The sequence below is a fragment of the Oncorhynchus mykiss genome, chromosome 20 (assembly GCF_013265735.2).
Source record: "Oncorhynchus mykiss isolate Arlee chromosome 20, USDA_OmykA_1.1, whole genome shotgun sequence".
Taxonomy (NCBI): Eukaryota; Metazoa; Chordata; class Actinopteri; order Salmoniformes; family Salmonidae; genus Oncorhynchus; species Oncorhynchus mykiss.
The window spans coordinates 11,690,742-11,711,870 of record NC_048584.1 but is presented as its reverse complement, the minus strand read 5'-3'; the positions used below and the strand labels follow the sequence as shown (position 1 = coordinate 11,711,870).

Sequence of the window (21,129 nt, the reverse complement as noted above, 5' to 3'; positions counted from 1 at the left end):
AGATCCTAGTGGTGGTCAGTAAATCCTAGTGGTGATCAGTAGATCCTAGTGGTGGTTAGTAGATCCTAGTGGTTGTCAGTAGATCCTTGTGGTGGTTAGTAGATCATAGTGGTGGTCAGTAGATCCTAGTGGTGGTTAGTAGATCCTAGTTTTGGTCAGTAGAGCCTAGTGGTGGTGGGTTTTTCCTAGTGGTGGTCATTAGATCTTAGTGGTTGTCAGTAGATTCTAGTGGTGGTGGGTTGATCCTAGTGGTGGTCAGTAGATCCTAGTGGTGGAGGGTTGATCCTAGTGGTGGTTAGTAGATCCTAGTGGTGGTCAGTAGATCCTAGTGGTGGTGAGTTGATCCTAATGGTGGTCAGTAGATCCTAGTGGTGGTCAGTAGATCCTATTGGAGGTGGGTTGATCCTAGTGGTGGTAAGTAGAGCCCACTGGTTGTCAGTAGATCCTTGCGGGGGTCAGTAGATCCTAGTGTTGGTCAGTAGATCCTAGTAGTAGTCTGTAGATCCTAGTGGTGGTCAGAAGATCCTAGTGGTGGTTAGTAGATCCTAGTGGTGATCAGAAAATCCTAGTGGTGTTCAGTAGATCCTAGTGGTGGTCTGTAGATACTAGTGGTGGTCAGAGGATCCTAGTGGTGGTTAGTAGATCCTGGTGGTGGTCACTAGATCCTAGTGATGGGTTGATCCTAGTGGTGGTCAGTATATCCTATTGGTTGTCAGTAGATCCTAGTGGCAGAGGGTTGATCCTAGTGGTGGTCAGTAGATCCTACTGGTTGTCAGTAGATCCTAGTGGTGGTCAGTAGATCCTGGTGGTGGTCAGTAGATCCTAGTGGTGGTTAGTAGATCCTAGTGGTGGTTAGTAGATCCTAGTGGTGGTCAGAAGATCCTAGTGGTGGTTAGTAGATCCTGGTGGTGGTCAGTAGATCCTAGTGATGGGTTGATCCTAGTGGTGGTCAGTATATCCTATTGGTTGTCAGTAGATCCTAGTTGCGGTGGGTTGATCCTAGTGGTGGTCAGTAGATCCTACTGGTTGTCAGTAGATCCTAGTGGTGGTCAGTAGATCCTAGTGGTGGTCAGTAGATCCTAGTGGTGGTTAGTAGATCCTAGTGGTGGTTAGTAGATCCTAGTGGTGGTCAGAAGATCCGAGTGGTGGTCAGTAGATCCTAGTGGTAGTCAGTAGATCCTAGTAGTGGTTAGTAGATACTGGTGGTAAGAATATCTTAGTGGTAGTGGGTTTATCCTAGTGGTTGTCAGTAGATCCTAGTGGTGGTTAGTAGATCGTAGTGGTGGTCAGTAGATCCTAGTGGTGGTTAGTAGATCCTAGTGGTAGTCAGTAGATCCTAGTGGTGGATGGTTGATCTTAGTGGTGGTCAGTAGATCCTAGTGGTGGTGGGTTGATCCTAGTGGTGGTCAGTAGAGCCTACTGGTTGTCAGTAGATCCTTGTGGGGGTCAGTAGATCCTAGTGTTGGTCAGTAGATCCTAGTGGTGGTCAGTAGATCCTATTGGTAGTCCGTAGATCCTGGTGGTGGTTAGTAGATACTGGTGGTAAGAATATCTTAGTTCTAGTGGGTTTATCCTAGTGGTTGTCATTAGATCCTAGTGGTGGTTAGTAGATCCTAGTGTTGGTCAGTAGATCCTAGTGGTGGTCAGTAGATCCTAGTTTTGGTCAGTAGAGCCTATTGGTGGTCAGAAGATCCTAGTGGTGGTCAGTAGAGCCTAGTGGTGGTGGGTTTATCCTAGTGGTGGTCAGTAGATCCTAGTAGTGGTTAGTAGATCCTAGTGGTGGTCAGTAGATCCTAGTGGTGGTTAGTAGATCCTAGTGGTAGTCAGTAGATCCTAGTTTTGGTCAGTAGAGCCTAGTGGTGGTGGGTTTATCCTTGTGGTGGTCTGTAGATCTTAGTGGTGGTCAGTAGAGCCTAGTGGTGGTCAGTAGAGCCTAGTGGTGGTGGGTTGATCCTAGTGGTGGTCAGTAGATCCTAGTGGTGGATGGTTGATCTTAGTGGTGGTCAGTAGATCCTATTGGTGGTGGGTTGATCCTAATGGTGGTCAGTAGATCCTAGTGGTGGTCAGTAGATCCTATTGGAGGTGGGTTGATCCTAGTGGTGGTCAGTAGAGCCCACTGGTTGTCAGTAGATCCTTGCGGGGGTCAGTAGATCCTAGTGTTGGTCAGTAGATCCTAGTGGTAGTCTGTAGATCCTAGTGGTGGTCAGAGGATCCTAGTGGTGGTTAGTAGATCCTAGTGGTGATCAGAAAATCCTAGTGGTGTTCAGTAGATCCTAGTGGTAGTCTGTAGATACTAGTGGTGGTTAGAGGATCCTAGTAGTGGTTAGTAGATCCTGGTGGTGGTCAGTATATCCTAGTGATGACTTGATCCTAGTGGTGGTCAGTATATCCTATTGGTTGTCAGTAGATCCTAGTGGCGGTGGGTTGATCCTAGTGGTGGTCAGTAGATCCTACTGGTTGTCAGTAGATCCTAGTGGTGGTCAGTAGATCCTAGTGGTGGTCAGTAGATCCTAGTGGTGGTTAGTAGATCCTAGTGGTGTTTAGTAGATCCTAGTGGTGGTCAGAAGATCCGAGTGGTGGTCAGTAGATCCTAGTGGTAGTCAGTAGATCCTAGTGGTGGTCAGAAGATCCTAGTAGTGGTTCGTAGATACTGGTGGTAAGAATATCTTAGTGGTAGTGGGTTTATCCTAGTGGTTGTCAGTAGATCCTAGTGGTGGTTAGTAGATCCTAGTGGTGGTCAGTAGATCCTAGTGGTGGTTAGTAGATCCTAGTGGTAGTCAGTAGATCCTAGTTTTGGTCGGTAGAGCCTAGTGGTGGTGGGTTTATCCTTGTGGTGGTCATTAGATCTTAGTGGTGGTCAGTAGAGCCTAGTGGTGGTCAGTAGAGCCTAGTGGTGGTGGGTTGATCCTAGTGGTGGTCAGTAGATCATAGTGATGGATGGTTGATCTTAGTGGTGGTCAGTAGATCCTAGTGGTGGTGGGTTGATCCTAGTGGTGATCAGTAGAGCCTACTGGTTGTCAGTAGATCCTTGTGGGGGTCAGTAGATCCTAGTGTTGGTCAGTAGATCCTAGTGGTGGTCAGTAGATCCTATTGGTAGTCAGTAGATCCTGGTGGTGGTTAGTAGATACTGGTGGTAAGAATATCTTAGTTCTAGTGGGTTTATCCTAGTGGTTGTCATTAGATCCTAGTGGTGGTTAGTTGATCCTAGTGTTGGTCAGTAGATCCTAGTGGTGGTCAGTAGATCCTAGTGGTGGTTAGTAGATCCTAGTGGTTGTCAGTAGATCCTAGTTTTGGTCAATAGAGCCTAGTGGTGGTGGGTTTATTCTTGTGGTGGTCAGTAGATCTTAGTGGTGGTCAGTAGAGCCTAGTGGTGGTCAGTAGAGCCTAGTGGTGGTGGGTTGATCTTAGTGGTGGTCAGTAGATCCTAGTGGTGGATGGTTGATCTTAGTGGTGGTCAGTAGATCCTAGTGGTGGTGGGTTGATTCTAGTGGTGGTCAGTAGAGCCTACTGGTTGTCAGTAGATCCTTGTGGGGGTCAGTAGATCCTAGTGTTGGTCAGTAGATCCTAGTGGTGGTCAGTAGATCCTAGTGGTGGTTAGTAGATCCTAGTGGTGGTTAGTAGATCCTAGTGGTGGTCAGTAGATCCTAGTGGTAGTCAGTAGATCCTAGTGGTGGTCAGAAGATCCTAGTAGTGGTTAGTAGATACTGGTGGTAAGAATATCTTAGTGGTAGTGGGTTTATCCTAGTGGTGGTCAGTAGATCCTACTGGTTGTCAGTAGATCCTAGTGGTGGTCAGTAGATCCTGGTGGTGGTCAGTAGATCCTAGTGGTGGTTAGTAGATCCTAGTGGTGGTTAGTAGATCCTAGTGGTGGTCAGAAGATCCTAGTGGTGGTTAGTAGATCCTGGTGGTGGTCAGTAGATCCTAGTGATGGGTTGATCCTAGTGGTGGTCAGTATATCCTATTGGTTGTCAGTAGATCCTAGTTGCGGTGGGTTGATCCTAGTGGTGGTCAGTAGATCCTACTGGTTGTCAGTAGATCCTAGTGGTGGTCAGTAGATCCTAGTGGTGGTCAGTAGATCCTAGTGGTGGTTAGTAGATCCTAGTGGTGGTTAGTAGATCCTAGTGGTGGTCAGAAGATCCGAGTGGTGGTCAGTAGATCCTAGTGGTAGTCAGTAGATCCTAGTAGTGGTTAGTAGATACTGGTGGTAAGAATATCTTAGTGGTAGTGGGTTTATCCTAGTGGTTGTCAGTAGATCCTAGTGGTGGTTAGTAGATCGTAGTGGTGGTCAGTAGATCCTAGTGGTGGTTAGTAGATCCTAGTGGTAGTCAGTAGATCCTAGTGGTGGATGGTTGATCTTAGTGGTGGTCAGTAGATCCTAGTGGTGGTGGGTTGATCCTAGTGGTGGTCAGTAGAGCCTACTGGTTGTCAGTAGATCCTTGTGGGGGTCAGTAGATCCTAGTGTTGGTCAGTAGATCCTAGTGGTGGTCAGTAGATCCTATTGGTAGTCCGTAGATCCTGGTGGTGGTTAGTAGATACTGGTGGTAAGAATATCTTAGTTCTAGTGGGTTTATCCTAGTGGTTGTCATTAGATCCTAGTGGTGGTTAGTAGATCCTAGTGTTGGTCAGTAGATCCTAGTGGTGGTCAGTAGATCCTAGTTTTGGTCAGTAGAGCCTATTGGTGGTCAGAAGATCCTAGTGGTGGTCAGTAGAGCCTAGTGGTGGTGGGTTTATCCTAGTGGTGGTCAGTAGATCCTAGTAGTGGTTAGTAGATCCTAGTGGTGGTCAGTAGATCCTAGTGGTGGTTAGTAGATCCTAGTGGTAGTCAGTAGATCCTAGTTTTGGTCAGTAGAGCCTAGTGGTGGTGGGTTTATCCTTGTGGTGGTCTGTAGATCTTAGTGGTGGTCAGTAGAGCCTAGTGGTGGTCAGTAGAGCCTAGTGGTGGTGGGTTGATCCTAGTGGTGGTCAGTAGATCCTAGTGGTGGATGGTTGATCTTAGTGGTGGTCAGTAGATCCTATTGGTGGTGGGTTGATCCTAATGGTGGTCAGTAGATCCTAGTGGTGGTCAGTAGATCCTATTGGAGGTGGGTTGATCCTAGTGGTGGTCAGTAGAGCCCACTGGTTGTCAGTAGATCCTTGCGGGGTCAGTAGATCCTAGTGTTGGTCAGTAGATCCTAGTGGTAGTCTGTAGATCCTAGTGGTGGTCAGAGGATCCTACTGGTGGTTAGTAGATCCTAGTGGTGATCAGAAAATCCTAGTGGTGTTCAGTAGATCCTAGTGGTAGTCTGTAGATACTAGTGGTGGTTAGAGGATCCTAGTAGTGGTTAGTAGATCCTGGTGGTGGTCAGTATATCCTAGTGATGACTTGATCCTAGTGGTGGTCAGTATATCCTATTGGTTGTCAGTAGATCCTAGTGGCGGTGGGTTGATCCTAGTGGTGGTCAGTAGATCCTACTGGTTGTCAGTAGATCCTAGTGGTGGTCAGTAGATCCTAGTGGTGGTCAGTAGATCCTAGTGGTGGTTAGTAGATCCTAGTGGTGTTTAGTAGATCCTAGTGGTGGTCAGAAGATCCGAGTGGTGGTCAGTAGATCCTAGTGGTGGTTAGTAGATCCTAGTGGTGTTTAGTAGATCCTAGTGGTGGTCAGAAGATCCGAGTGGTGGTCAGTAGATCCTAGTGGTAGTCAGTAGATCCTAGTGGTGGTCAGAAGATCCTAGTAGTGGTTCGTAGATACTGGTGGTAAGAATATCTTAGTGGTAGTGGGTTTATCCTAGTGGTTGTCAGTAGATCCTAGTGGTGGTTAGTAGATCCTAGTGGTGGTCAGTAGATCCTAGTGGTGGTTAGTAGATCCTAGTGGTAGTCAGTAGATCCTAGTTTTGGTCGGTAGAGCCTAGTGGTGGTGGGTTTATCCTTGTGGTGGTCATTAGATCTTAGTGGTGGTCAGTAGAGCCTAGTGGTGGTCAGTAGAGCCTAGTGGTGGTGGGTTGATCCTAGTGGTGGTCAGTAGATCATAGTGATGGATGGTTGATCTTAGTGGTGGTCAGTAGATCCTAGTGGTGGTGGGTTGATCCTAGTGGTGATCAGTAGAGCCTACTGGTTGTCAGTAGATCCTTGTGGGGGTCAGTAGATCCTAGTGTTGGTCAGTAGATCCTAGTGGTGGTCAGTAGATCCTATTGGTAGTCAGTAGATCCTGGTGGTGGTTAGTAGATACTGGTGGTAAGAATATCTTAGTTCTAGTGGGTTTATCCTAGTGGTTGTCATTAGATCCTAGTGGTGGTTAGTTGATCCTAGTGTTGGTCAGTAGATCCTAGTGGTGGTCAGTAGATCCTAGTGGTGGTTAGTAGATCCTAGTGGTTGTCAGTAGATCCTAGTTTTGGTCAATAGAGCCTAGTGGTGGTGGGTTTATTCTTGTGGTGGTCAGTAGATCTTAGTGGTGGTCAGTAGAGCCTAGTGGTGGTCAGTAGAGCCTAGTGGTGGTGGGTTGATCTTAGTGGTGGTCAGTAGATCCTAGTGGTGGATGGTTGATCTTAGTGGTGGTCAGTAGATCCTAGTGGTGGTGGGTTGATTCTAGTGGTGGTCAGTAGAGCCTACTGGTTGTCAGTAGATCCTTGTGGGGGTCAGTAGATCCTAGTGTTGGTCAGTAGATCCTAGTGGTGGTCAGTAGATCCTAGTGGTGGTTAGTAGATCCTAGTGGTGGTTAGTAGATCCTAGTGGTGGTCAGTAGATCCTAGTGGTAGTCAGTAGATCCTAGTGGTGGTCAGAAGATCCTAGTAGTGGTTAGTAGATACTGGTGGTAAGAATATCTTAGTGGTAGTGGGTTTATCCTAGTGGTTGTCAGTAGATCCTAGTGGTGGTTAGTAGATCCTAGTGGTGGTCAGTAGATCCTAGTGGTGGTTAATAGATCCTAGTGGTAGTCAGTAGATCCTAGTTTTGGTCAGTAGAGCCTAGTGGTGGTGGGTTTATCCTTGTGGTGGTCATTAGATCTTAGTGGTGGTCAGTAGAGCCTAGTGGTGGTCAGTAGAGCCTAGTGGTGGTGGGTTGATCCTAGTGGTGGTCAGTAGATCCTAGTGGTGGTGGGTTGATCCTAGTGGTGGTCAGTAGAGCCTACTGGTTGTCAGTAGATCCTTGTGGGGGTTAGTAGATCCTAGTGTTGGTCAGTAGATCCTAGTGGTGGTCAGTAGATCCTATTGGTAGTCAGTAGATCCTGGTGGTGGTTAGTAGATACTGGTGGTAAGAATATCTTAGTTCTAGTGGGTTTATCCTAGTGGTTGTCATTAGATCCTAGTGGTGGTTAATAGATCCCAGTGTTGGTCAGTAGATCCTAGTGGTGGTCAGTAGATCCTAGTTTTGGTCAGTAGAGCCTAGTGGTGGTCAGAAGATCCTAGTGGTGGTCAGTAGAGCCTAGTGGTGGTGGGTTTATCCTAGTGGTGGTCAGTAGATCCTAGTGGTGGTCAGTATATCCTTGTGGTGGTGAGTTGCGTTCAGAAACAAGCCTGTTTGTGTTCATCACCTCCCTGTGTGTTTGTGTGTGTGTGTGTGTGTGTGTGTGTGTGCGCGCGCGTGCGTCTTTAGTCTGAGATCTAGGCCCCTCCTTTGTCTCCATAGCAACCCCGTCCCCTTTCTGCTGAGCAAGTTACCATGGAGACAGCAGGGCTCTGAAAGAGAGACTCAGTTACATATGCTGCCCTATGCCTCCATCCCTCTACCTTTTTACCTATCACACCCTCGATTTATCCCTCTTTACAGTTTCATCCTTCTCTAATAGGGTGGTCAATCGCTCAAAAAATAGTTGATTCATTTGGATTAATTGGTTGGTAAATCTCGGTTGGAAACGTAGTATGTTGTCATAAGAACATGAAATATGGTGGTCAATCGCTCAAAAAATAGTTGATTCATTTGGATTAATTGGTTGGTAAATCTCGGTTGGAAACGTAGTATGTTGTCATAAGAACATGAAATATGTGGCGAGTGTAGTGTGTTGATTAGTGTGTTGGGTGTTCGAAAGAAGGCAAGTGACATATGTTGGCGCGACAATTGTTTTGACAATACTGCAGCACGGAGCACATTTTCGAACACCGGGACTGAAGGTGAAATTGATGTCACATTGCTTAAACCTATCCAATTATTTTAGATCAACGGGTAGGGACTGTACCAGGCCTTTAATTAGTGAAAACCAAGCTATTAGCGTTTCTTTTCACTAATTAAAGGCGCAGTGCGGTCAAAAATGTTTTTTTTTTCCTGTGATATATATATATATATATTTCCACAGTATGAGGTTGGAATAATATTGTGAAAGTTTGAAAATTATGATAATTCCGTTTTAGTGTAAAAGCTGTTTGAAAATACCACCTGAAATTTCATCTTATTTTGGTGGGATGGAGTTTTGACCTGCCTGGTGACATCACCAGTTCATAGTTCTAAACTGCCAATAACAGCTCGTTTTCCCTTCCCCCCCACTCCCAGACAGTCCTAGCAAAATTATTGCTTGAGAAAATACTCTTTACTAAGAAGCTATTTATTTTCTTTTTGACCCTATTATTTGAAAACAATCACAGTAAGGTACTTAATTGTTACCCAGAACTGATTGAATATTGAGATAAAAACGGCTGCATTGGACCTTTAATAAGAGACAGAGGAAAGGGACATTTGGTTCCAAAGATACACACACACTCCAGTACTGACCCCAGCATGTTTCCCCCCTGCACTGCTGTTTTCTACCATCAGTTACCTGTTTCCATTGATCTATTCATTTACTGCAATGGTCAATGTGTGTGTGTCTGAGTGTGAGTGTGTGTGTGTGTGTGTGTGTGAGAGAGAACATGTGCGTGTATTCTGTGCTCTGGTACAGGAGGCTGTAAGGTAAGTTCTGGGTGAATAAATGTTCCAGATTCCAAACACACAGGTAGGAGCGTCCGCTTTAATCCACCCTGGCCACTGTGTGTGTGCGCGTGCCTGTGTGCGTGCGTGTGCTTGGTTTGGGGCACTTCAGTCGATTCCGTGTATTGAAATTCAAGTAATGTATTGAAAATGTACTATTGTTGAGTATTTTTCAATGAATTGAATTTCGATTAACTTCCTGAATTGAATAAATTGGCCGCAACCCTGACGTGTGTGTGTGCGCGTGCGTGCGTGCGTGTGGAAGAATGTAAGGCTATCAGTGCCACATGGTATCATGGTGATGTCTGGGTGGATCTGCATGTGTGTAACCAAGGTAATGGTGTGGGTGTGCATCTGTGTACCCGTGGTAACAGACGGCTGTGCATGGCGTGTTAATGAATGTCTGTCTCTCTCTCTCCTTCGTCTGGACGCTCCCAGAACACTACAACCCAGGTGGGTCTCTCTCACTCACTTTCTCTCACCCCCCCCCCCCCCCCCCCCCCCTCTCTCTTCTTCTTTACACCTATCCCATTCCTTCTTCCATGTCTGATTTGGGCACCGAAAGGTGTGTGGGCTGTGTGTGTGTAGATTGTGTGTGTGCTGTATGTGGGTTGCAGTCAGACGGTAAGTAGACTCCCTTCATGGACAAATAAGTAGATCCATTCATGGACATATACCGGAGGTTTCAAGTGGCTCTCCACTCAAATATAGAAACGGGCAGTGTAATAATAATACATTTGATTTGATTTGATTTGATACCCTAGGACAATTACAAGATACCCTAGGACAATTACAAGATACCCTAGGACAATTACAAGATACCCTAGGACAATTACAAGATACCCTAGGACAATTACAAGATACCTTAGGACAATTACAAGATACCCTAGGACAATTACAAGATACCCTAGGACAATTACAAGATACCCTAGGACAATTACAAGGTACCCTAGGACAATTACAATATACCCTAGGACAATTACAAGATACCCTAGGACAATTACAAGATACCCTAGGACAATTACAAGGTACCCCAGGACAATTACAAGATACCCTGGGACAATTACAAGGTACCCTAGGACAATTACAAGATACCCTAGGACAATTACAAGATACCCTAGGACAATTACAAGATACCCTAGGACAATTACAAGGTACCCTAGGACAATTACAAGGTACCCTATGACAATTACAAGATACCCTAGGACAATTACAAGATACCCTAGGACAATTACAAGATACCCTAGGACAATTACAAGATACCATAGGACAATTACAAGATACCCTAGGACAATTACAAGATACCCTAGGACAATTACAAGATATCTTAGGACAATTACAAGGTACCCTAGGACAATTACAAGGTACCATAGGACAATTACAAGATACCCTAGGACAATTACAAGATACCCTAGGACAATTACAAGGTACCCTAGGACAATTACAAGGTACCCTAGGACAATTACAAGATACCCTAGGACAATTACAAGATACCCTAGGACAATTACAAAGTATAAATGTAATAAAATAGCAAATATAAACATGATATTTCTAAGGTCAAAGTGCAAAAAAGCAGCATGGCACCAAAGAATAAACAAACAATTCAGGGGATAAAAATAAAGATCATTGGAAGGCAGTTGAAATAACGAGGCTGACTAACTCAGCACCCCCTTCGCGAATGATAGATACAATATTTTCGTTTTTTAAATGGGTAAGAGAGCAAGACCAGTGTACATAGTGCGTGTGTGTGTGTGTGATTCCGCAGTTATTTGATATATGTAGAAGCTACACACACATATACACCAACATGAGCGAGCAACAAGTTTAAACATGGTGTGTGTCTTAGACGTGTGGGTGGCAGGGATGGTTGTAGAACCCCCTCTACCAGCTGTTGGTGCTCCACACAGGTCAAGGGTGCGTTCAAAAAGACTTTCATTTGCAGTGAACTGTCAGCTTGCAACAGTTACAGTTGAACGATCTGAATGAACGTACCCACATTTTACAGGAATGCGTCACTAGGTAAGGATAACCCTGGTAGTATCTGCAATTTATTTGTCTACAATTTCCAAATTGTAATTTCTGTCTACAATTTAAGTATCTACAATTTCCAAACTGAGAATCACTGTGCTATTCTAACTATATACAGTATTTAATAGAAAGTCGACATTTTTATCTAATGTTCACCGCACACTAGCATCACTGTGAGCAAATGTTAGCAACGGTAGCTATCATGATGGTGTGTGAGTGTGTGTCTATGTGTGTATGTTTGAGCGGGTGTGTGTGGGCACATGTGTGTGCCTGTGTGTGTATGTATGTATGTGTGTGTGTGTGTGTGTGTGTGGACAAAACCACGTCATGCTCCTCTGCTGTGCTGACTGTGCTCTTGTCTTCCTTTAAGGTCTGGCTCACCTGATGATCGGCGACCAAGGTACGACCTATTACATCACTATGACATCACTCCCCGTTCCTGCTGCTCCCCATCACCTCCCCACCTCCCCACCCCCACCACACCCCTCACCCCAAACCTCATCACCGCCGGACCCTAGACGCTGATCCAAGGTCAGGTTTGATTTTTGTCTATATTGGGTTATTTTGGGTATATTAGGATATGGAGAGGCTTAACTGATCCCAGATGTGTGGTTAAGGTGAGGATATGGGTTTAGTGTTAGGATATGAACTGATCCTAGATCAAGGTCTGGTTCCATGGACGGTTTGTTGTGTGTGCGTGTGCGCATGTGTGTGTGTGTGTTAGTGATGCGTGGGTTGACTCATAACCCACAGTCCCCCTGGTTATATCTGCGGGTTTAGGGTCTTAAAATATTATGTGGATGAAGGGCAGGTGGGTGGTGGGCGGGCCTGTTGAATAAAGAGAAAATAATACATTAAAATGTCATAAATGTATCATTCTTGTGGAGTTCATATCTATAGGCTACACTGAGGTTTTTATTTCATTATTTTGATTTGCCTTTAGGGCGTAACCTAAGCCTAAGCTTTAGGGGCTAACTGTACGCTCGCCAAAAACACAGCAATTGCCAAATGGTTTTTGGGACTTGGGCAGAAAAAGTTAACGTCGATCCACGTTAGGCAAATAGGGCAAATAGGCCAATGTCGGAGTTGAATTCAATAAGAGAAAAGCTGCGAAATGGAGAGTTGAAAATAAATAGAAGGAGGGTCAGAACAGTAGGTAGCCTAATGTATGGGGAAGATTTGGTGAAGAGGTAAAAGAGGATGATTGCAGTGGGTTAAATGGAATAGTAACTGAAATCTGGACACTGACTGTAGTGTCTTTAACCTCTCACATGTAGCCTAATATAATATTAACTCCTGCAGAATGAAGCATTTCTTGCAGTAAAATGATACACCAAATGTACATTTTGACTCGGGAACAGGAGTGGAGAAATAGGATTTCTTTCAGCATCTTGAGAGAATGACTGCACGGTTAGGGACCGTCTGTAAAAGTGCTATTGTTATCAGCATCGTAAAAGCTGATAGTATTTCAACCATAAAATATGCATCCAAGCCGAACTGAATTCTTATCAGGAACATGTTGGGTAGTTTTCAGAGCTTTTGATTTCCTTAAAACCGGTCAAAGGTAAAATCGTTCCATTTTATTTTGTTATAGAACTTTCTCCCCGGTCTCTAAATGTCTTTGCTGCATGAGAGAAGCAGAGATTAAAGAAACAATGTTACCGATGTCAACTAGATTCAAGGCTTCATTCTATCGATTTATGACATTATTCTGGTGAGTGAAGGTGCATTTAGTATTCTAGGGCAACAAGTAAGACAGAAGAGAAGCTGCATGTATTTAATTACAAACAAGTTGACTAACAAATAGCCAATGCAAATAAAATGTCTTAAATTAAAAGCAGGAACATAGGCTTATCTAAAAGGCCTGTCAGAAAATTGCTCCGCCCTCTCTGTACAGTGCATTTTCTATATTTGCCGCTTAGGGTCGGGTTCGGACCTCAGACTTTCACTCTATCACATATAGTCGGGCGGTTCCGGATGGGTTATTAGCATTTGTGGGAGGGTGCGAATGAACAAACAGCTGACCTGCGCATCACTAGTGTGTGTGTGTTGTTGCGGCTTGTATGTCTGTTGCAGGTTTTTGGTGCCTCATCCTAACCCCTCCCTGCAGCAATCCCTTCCCCTCCCATTGCCTGACTCCTGCACATGGGAACTCCCCTCTTATTGGCCAGTTCTCTGTTCATGTAGTTTTTCACAGTGTATTAAATGAAACAAAAGTGTATAAAAGCAGCGCTGTCAAACACACCGCTGTAGCTCTGTCCTGTCTGTAAAGGCACATGACAACTACACAAACACACCACTGCTACTTGTATTACTTATACTACTATTACCACTTCTCACTTTAGTGGCACTGTACTGTAACACACCACTTCAGACTCAGAGGTAATCAAACACAGTTTGGAATGCATCAGTGACAGAATGTAGTAGTTTGTCTCTTACATTCTAAACCTCCATACAGCATACTGTAGTTGGTGGTGGGAGTGCTACTTAGCTTGCAGTGTGGTACTCATAGAGAGAGATCTAATACAATACGGTGTAATAGTGTTTAAAAAAAACGCATATTCTGCTCCATTGGGAGTGTTTTGGTTTTGTTTGACGCCAGCGCTGCTTTTCTTCCTTTTCAAAATGGTTCCCCTTTTGCTTTCTTAGTTTCACACAACCAACTTACTCTCTCCCCTCCTTCCCTCCTCCCTCTTTCCCTTTCTCTCTTCAACATCTGACTGTAGGAAAGCTCAGAGGTATACGATTCCTTCTTGCTTATGGCTATGTATGGCTATGAGCTCGAATGTATGGTGGTGAGCTATACTGAATGGCTACACACTGTATTAATGTAAGATGCTGTATGTGTGTGGAATTGGAATGTTTCTTTGTTCATGTGGCTGCTGTACATGCAGGTGGTGTGTGTGCGTGTGCGTGTGTGTGCGTGTGCGTGTGTGTGCGTGTGCACGCAGCAATGTAAAAGCAGTCAGAGGGGGCTGAAGTGGCCGTCGGCTCAGAGAAAAGAAGCTTTCTGAAGCTGACTATCTGAAATGTGTTTCTCTCAAGAAGCGGGTGGGGGGGGGGGGGGGGGGGGGGTTGTCTGTGGGTGTGAGAGAGGGGAGGGAGGGAGAGAGAGAGGGAGAGAGAGAGAGTCCTTAGATGTCTAGGGTCTGTATCTCCAAAGTGCCATCAGTCAGTCCTGCTCCAGTCAAACTCACTCTGGCATCAGTGTGTGCATGCATGCATTCGGGCATGTGACTGGTGTCTGTCTCATCGGTCCCAAGGAAATGAAGTGTTTTGGATGTTGTTTAGAAGACTACTCTCGTGTCATGATGCACAACTCAAGTGTGTAATTACATTCAGCTATCGAGACAGCATATCAAATACAAGCAAGACACAGACACGCAGTCTAATTAGCGATTTGATGTTATTTTTGAATAAACATTGGCTAAGCAGGAGGCAGACAGGCAGTCAAAGTAGTAGTGGCTAGTAGCTACGATACGGCAACAACTCCAACGATTAGCTAACATCATCACACGAAATGCAATGTGTAAGGGCTGCGTCCTGCTTGTGCAACTGAAATATCCGTTACAACAGACAGAGAAGGTTTATGTCAGCTGTATGACAGAAATACAAACCCCATCTCCCCTCAATGAATTTCACTCCTTCATTCATTCGTTGCGATTACAGGAACATTGACTTTTTACACTATGTACAGCCAATTTTATGGTATTGTACTGTTTCCTTACACAGTACTTGCTTTGATACTGTGTTTAGATTACAGTAGGTGTACTGCAATATGAAATAGAGTATCTTACCACTAGCTGCCTGTAAGTTACTGTCAAATTCATGGCAACCCCTTTACAGTGTGGCTGTGGTGAGCTAGTATAGGTGTGTGTGTGTGTGTGTGTGTGTGTGTGTGTGTGTGTGTGTGTGTGTGTGTGTGTGTGTGTGTGTGTGTGTGTGTGTGTGTGTGTGTGTGTGTGTGTGTGCTACAGAGAGGACAAACCAAACCATATCATCACACAACAAGCGTTCTCTAAACATGACCTTTGAGACACACACACACGCTCAAAAACACAGACACACACACACGCTCACAGACACACACACACGCTCACAGACACAGACACACACACACGCTCACAGACACAGACACACACACACACGCTCACAGACACAGACACAGACACACACACATAACCTTTATCGAGTGCCTTCTTTCTGTGTGTGTTGTGTGTAAATATGCATGAGTAAGGCTGCCTGTGCATTCTCTTCACGGTATGTGTGTGCATGCATACATGCATACAGTGCCTTGCGAAAGTATTCGGCCCCCTTGAACTTTGCGACCTTTTGCCACATTTCAGGCTTCAACTGTATTCAACTGTATTTTTTTGTGAAGAATCAACAACAAGTGGGACACAATCATGAAGTGGAACGACATTTATTGGATATTTCAAACTTTTTTAACAAATCAAAAACTGAAAAATTGGGCGTGCAAAATTATTCAGCCCCTTTACTTTCAGTGCAGCAAACTCTCTCCAGAAGTTCAGTGAGGATCTCTGAATGATCCAATGTTGACCTAAATGACTAATGATGATAAATACAATCCACCTGTGTGTAATCAAGTCTCCGTATAAATGCACCTGCACTGTGATAGTCTCAGAGGTCCGTTAAAAGCGCAGAGAGCATCATGAAGAACAAGGAACACACCAGGCAGGTCCGAGATACTGTTGTGAAGAAGTTTAAAGCCGGATTTGGATACAAAAAGATTTCCCAAGCTTTAAACATCCCAAGGAGCACTGTGCAAGCGATAATATTGAAATGGAAGGAGTATCAGACCACTGCAAATCTACCAAGACCTGGCCGTCCCTCTAAACTTTCAGCTCATACAAGGAGAAGACTGATCAGAGATGCAGCCAAGAGGCCCATGATCACTCTGGATGAACTGCAGAGATCTACAGCTGAGGTGGGAGACTCTGTCCATAGGACAACAATCAGTTGTATATTGCACAAATCTGGCCTTTATGGAAGAGTGGCAAGAAGAAAGCCATTTCTTAAAGATATCCATAAAAAGTGTTGTTTAAAGTTTGCCACAAGCCACCTGGGAGACACACCAAACATGTGGAAGAAGGTGCTCTGGTCAGATGAAACCAAAATGGAACTTTTTGGCAACAATGGAAAATGTTATGTTTGGCGTAAAAGCAACACAGCTGAACACACCATCCCCACTGTCAAACATGGTGGTGGCAGCATCATGGTTTGGGCCTGCTTTTCTTCAGCAGGGACAGGGAAGATGGTTAAAATTGATGGGAAGATGGATGGAGCCAAATACAGGACCATTCTGGAAGAAAACCTGATGGAGTCTGCAAAAGACTTGAGACTGGGACGGAGATTTGTCTTCCAACAAGACAATGATCCAAAACATAAAGCAAAATCTACAATGGAATGGTTCAAAAATAAACATATCCAGGTGTTAGAATGGCCAAGTCAAAGTTCAGACCTGAATCCAATCGAGAATCTGTGGAAAGAACTGAAAACTGCTGTTCACAAATGCTCTCCATCCAACCTCACTGAGCTCGAGCTGTTTTGCAAGGAGGAATGGGAAAAAATTCCAGTCTCTCGATGTGCAAAACTGATAGAGACATACCCCAAGCGACTTACAGCTGCAATCGCAGCAAAAGATGGCGCTACAAAGTATTAACTTAAGGGGGCTGAATAATTTTGCACGCCCAATTTTTCAGTTTTTGATTTGTTAAAAAAGTTTGAAATATCCAATAAATGTTGTTCCACTTCATGATTGTGTCCCACTTGTTGTTGATTCTTCACAAAAAAATACAGTTTTATATCTTTATGTTTGAAGCCTGAAATGTGGCAAAAGGTCGCAAAGTTCAAGGGGGCCGAATACTTTCGCAAGGCACTGTATGTGTGTGTGGGGGGGGGTTGTGCACTGCAGGCGCGTGAGTCGGTATGTGTTATGAGGGAGGTGGATTGTGACTCATCACTTTTGACTCATAAAGCGTTGGCAATCAAAGGAACTAATTTTACACACACACACACACACACACACACACACACACACACACACACACACACACTACTAACCCTCACCACTACATAGACCATACACACACCAGACCGACAGAGAGAGGGGGAGGACGAGAGAGGGCCACGGAGAAAGGGAAAGAGGGGGATGTATAGGGAAGTGTTTCAGAAGAGCAGAAAGAACGACTAATGCAATTGGGAGATGAGGGGGGAAGGTCAGAGAGAGAAAATAAATGGGCAGAGCCCTGATGTACCTGAGAGAGACAGAACAGCCCCTCTGATACGAAGGGGGAGACGGGAGGGGAGGGAGAGAAAAAGACAGAACAGCCCCTCTGATACGAAGGGGGAGACGGGAGGGGAGGGAGAGAGAGAGACAGAACAGCCCCTCTGATACGAAGGGGGAGACGGGAGGGGAGGGAGAGAGAGAGAGAGAGAGAGGGGATAGACAAGGTACAGTATTTATCTGGGCAGAGCCCTGATGTACCTAAGAGAGACTGAACAGCCTCTCTGATACGAAGGGGGAGACGGGAGGGGAGGGAGAGAGAGAGACAGAACAGCCCTCTGATACGAAGGGGGAGACGGGAGGGAGGGAGAGAGAGAGAGAGAGAGACAGAACAGCCCCTCTGATACGAAGGGGGAGACGGGAGGGGAGGGAGAGAGAGAGACAGAACAGCCCCTCTGATACGAAGGGGGAGACGGGAGGGGAGGGAGAGAGACAGAACAGCCCCTCTGATACGAAGGGGGAGACGGGAGGGGAGTGAGAGAGAGACAGAACAGCCCCTCTGATACGAAGGGGGAGACGGGAGGGGAGGGAGAGAGAGAGACAGAACAGCCCCTCTGATACGAAGGGGGAGACGGGAGGGGAGGGAGAGAGACAGAACAGCCCCTCTGATACGAAGGGGGAGACGGGAGGGGAGTGAGAGAGAGACAGAACAGCCCCTCTGATACGAAGGGGGAGACGGGAGGGGAGGAAGAGAGAGAGAGAGAGAGAGAGAGAGAGAGAGAGAGAGAGAGAGAGAGAGAGAGAGAGAGAGAGAGAGAGAGAGAGAGAGAGAGAGAGAGAGGGGATAGACAAGGTACAGTATTTATCTGGGCAGAGCCCTGATGTACCTGAGAGAGACAGAGCAGCCCCTCTGATACGAAGGGGGAGACGGGAGGGGAGGGAGAGAGAGATACAGAACAGCCCCTCTGATACGAAGGGGGAGACGGGAGGGAGAGAGAGAGAGAGACAGAACAGCCCCTCTGATACGAAGGGGGAGACGGGAGGGGAGGGAGAGAGAGAGACAGAACAGCCCCTCTGATACGAAGGGGGAGACGGGAGGGGAGGGAGAGAGAGAGAGACAGAACAGCCCCTCTTATACGAAGGGGGAGACGGGAGGGGAGGGAGAGAGAGAGAGAGAGAGAGAGAGGGGATAGACAAGGTACAGTATTTATCTGGGCAGAGCCCTGATGTACCTGAGAGAGACAGAACAGCCTCTCTGATACGAAGGGGGAGACGGGAGGGGAGAGAGAGAGACAGAACAGCCCCTCTGATACGAAGGGGGAGACGGGGGGAGAGAAAGACAGAACAGCCCCTCTGATACGAAGGGGGAGACGGGAGGGGAGGGAGAGAGAGAGACAGAACAGCCCCTCTGATACGAAGGGGGAGACGGGAGGGGAGGGAGAGAGAGAGACAGAACAGCCCCTCTGATACGAAGGGGGAGATGGGAGGGGAGGGAGAGAGAGAGAGAGGGAATAGACAAGGTACAGTATTTATCTGGGCAGAGATGGTCTACTCCAGTCTATACACCATAGAGTAACAGGCTTGGCTGTCCTATTTGGCTGTCCTCCACAAACACACACAGACACAAACACAAACATGTACTGTACTTATGCTGCAATGGCGGCAAGACGAAACTGGATGTCATTGTTTCCGATTAAACAGCGACAGCGAATCCGACCGAGGCAGGTGGAAACAATATAACAATCAACGTGTTACTGATGTTTTAGTCCCAGGATATGTTTAGTAGAGCTTTCAGGTGATAAGAAAAAAAAGGTCTTCTTATCTTTTCCCTGTCAATGAGTCTGTGTATGGAATTCAGAAATGCTGTTATAACATTCATCTGTCATCTGGCTATAGTTACTACCTACTGGCAGCTTCGTCTTCCCTGTGGTTTCCCGTACTTCCTTTGTGCTAGCTAAATAGCTAGTTATTGGGCATAATCAGTCACCAAAGGTAACGTTCTGTTTCATGGCTGACATAGCTAGCCCCCAACTAACTCACAAGTTTATTGTCATTTAGAATATTAGCAAGGTTCAATTTGGACCAAGTGCCTAACCAATAGACCTTATTCACACAGGGGATTGCATTTTTTAAAACAACAACATTGTTGCCTATGTGGGTGCAGCATCATTCATTGCACTTGTGAGTTGTAACTAGGCCAGCTGAAGTAGCCAGACCATTAATTATAAACCCATTTTGTTATTGATGCCCATTCCGAAGCTGTTTCTGACTTTATCATAATTTCTTAATGACCTGCGTTAAGGGGTTTGTGTGTGTGTGCGTGTGTGTGTGAGAGTCTTGGGATAAAACTGATCTTATCTAGCTTAAGACAAAACACTGGGCTCTAACTGGAGAGATTGTCATGGCAACAGAGAGAGAGAGAGGTAGGGGGGGTTTCAGACTAGGGGTAAAGAGAAACAAGGCTATAGGTAACAGAGACCAGTCTGTAGGTGTTAAATAGTGCTAGAAGCTAGTGTGCACTATATATTTTAAGGGTTTTAGTTTCAGGGTGGCAGGTAGCCTAGCGGTTAGAGTGTTGGGCCAGTAACCGAAAGGTCGCTGGTTTGAATAACCAAGCCGACAAGGTGAAAAATATTTTGATGTGCCCTTGAGCAAGGCATTTAACCCTAATTTGTTCCAGGGAGGCCGTACTACTATGGCTATAGAATAATAGTGAAGACATCAAAACTACAAAATAAAACATATGGAATCATGTAGCAACCAAAAAAGTGTTAAACAAATCAAAATACATTTGAGATTCTTCAAATAGCCACCCTTTGCCTTAATGGCAGCTTTGCACACTCTTAGCATTCTCTCAACCATCTTCACCTGGAATGCTTTTCCAACAGTCTTGAAGGAGTTCCCAAATATGCTGAGCACTTGTTGGCTGCTTTTCCTTCACTCTGCGGCCTGACTCTTCCCAAACCATCTCAATTTGGTTGTGGTCGGGTGATTGTGGAGGCCAGGTCATCTGATGCAGCACTCCATCACTCTCCTTCTTGGTAAAATAGCCCTTACACAGCCTGGAGGAGTGTTGGGTCATTGTCCTGTTGAAAAACAATTGTTTGTCCCACTAAGCCCAAACCAGATGGGATGGCGTATCGCTGCAGAATGCTGTGGTAGCCATGCTGTTTAAATGTGCATTGCATTCTAAAGAAATCACAGACAGTGTCACCAGCAAAGTGCACGAACACCATAACACCTCATAACACCTCGCACAGATCATCTGTTCTCCCACACTGCATCTCACAAAGACACGGCGGTTGGAACCAAAATCTCAATTTTGGACTCCAGACCAAAGAACAAATTTCCACCGGTCTAATGTCCATTGCTCATATTTCTTGGCCCAAACAAGTCTCTGATTCTTGTTGGTGTCCTCTAGTAGTGGTTTGACCACGAAGGCCTGATTCACACAGTCTCCTCTGAACAGTTGATGTTGATGTGTCTGTTACTTGATCTCTGTGAAGATTTATTTGGGCTGCAATTTCTGAGGCTGGTAACTCTAATGAACGTATCCTCTGCAGCAGAGGTAACTCTGGGTCTTCCATTCCTGTGGCGGTCCTCATGAGAGCCAGTTTCATCATAGCGCTTGATGGTTTTTGCGACTGCACTTGAAGAAATGTTCCGTATTGACTGACCTTCATGTCTTATAATAATGATGGACTGTCGTTTCTCTTTGCTTATTTGAGCTGTTCTTGCCATAATATGGACTTGGTCTTTTACCAAATAGGGCTATCTTCTGTTTACCCACCCTACCTTGTCACAACACAACTGATTGGCTCAAACGCATTAAGAAGGAAAGAAATTCCACAAATTAACTTTTAATTAGGCACACCTGTTAATTGAAATGAATTCCAGGTGACTACCTCATGAAGATGGTTGATAGAATGCCAAGAGTGTGCAAAGCTGTAATTAAGGCAAAGGGTGGCTACTTTGAAGAATC

The 21,129-nt window shown here is 45.4% G+C and overlaps 1 protein-coding gene across 36 annotated transcripts in view; it reads left to right on the top strand.

Annotated features, from left to right (window-relative positions):
• The window catches only part of nrxn1a (neurexin 1a), a 67,594-nt gene that overhangs the window by 4,203 nt on the left and 42,262 nt on the right, over positions 1 to 21,129 (top strand). For 14 of the 36 annotated variants that reach the window (XM_036955791.1, XM_036955780.1, XM_036955798.1 and 11 more), the window contains exons 3-5: positions 9,311 to 9,325; positions 11,271 to 11,300; positions 13,627 to 13,638. The exons of 5 other annotated variants lie outside the window; for them this stretch is intronic. In XM_036955791.1, the coding sequence (XP_036811686.1) occupies positions 9,311 to 9,325; positions 11,271 to 11,300; positions 13,627 to 13,638 (57 nt within the window). The remainder of the gene's footprint in view (positions 1 to 9,310; positions 9,326 to 11,270; positions 11,301 to 13,626; positions 13,639 to 21,129) is intronic. 17 more of the 36 variants (XM_036955800.1, XM_036955806.1, XM_036955793.1 and 14 more) reach the window with 3 other exon arrangements.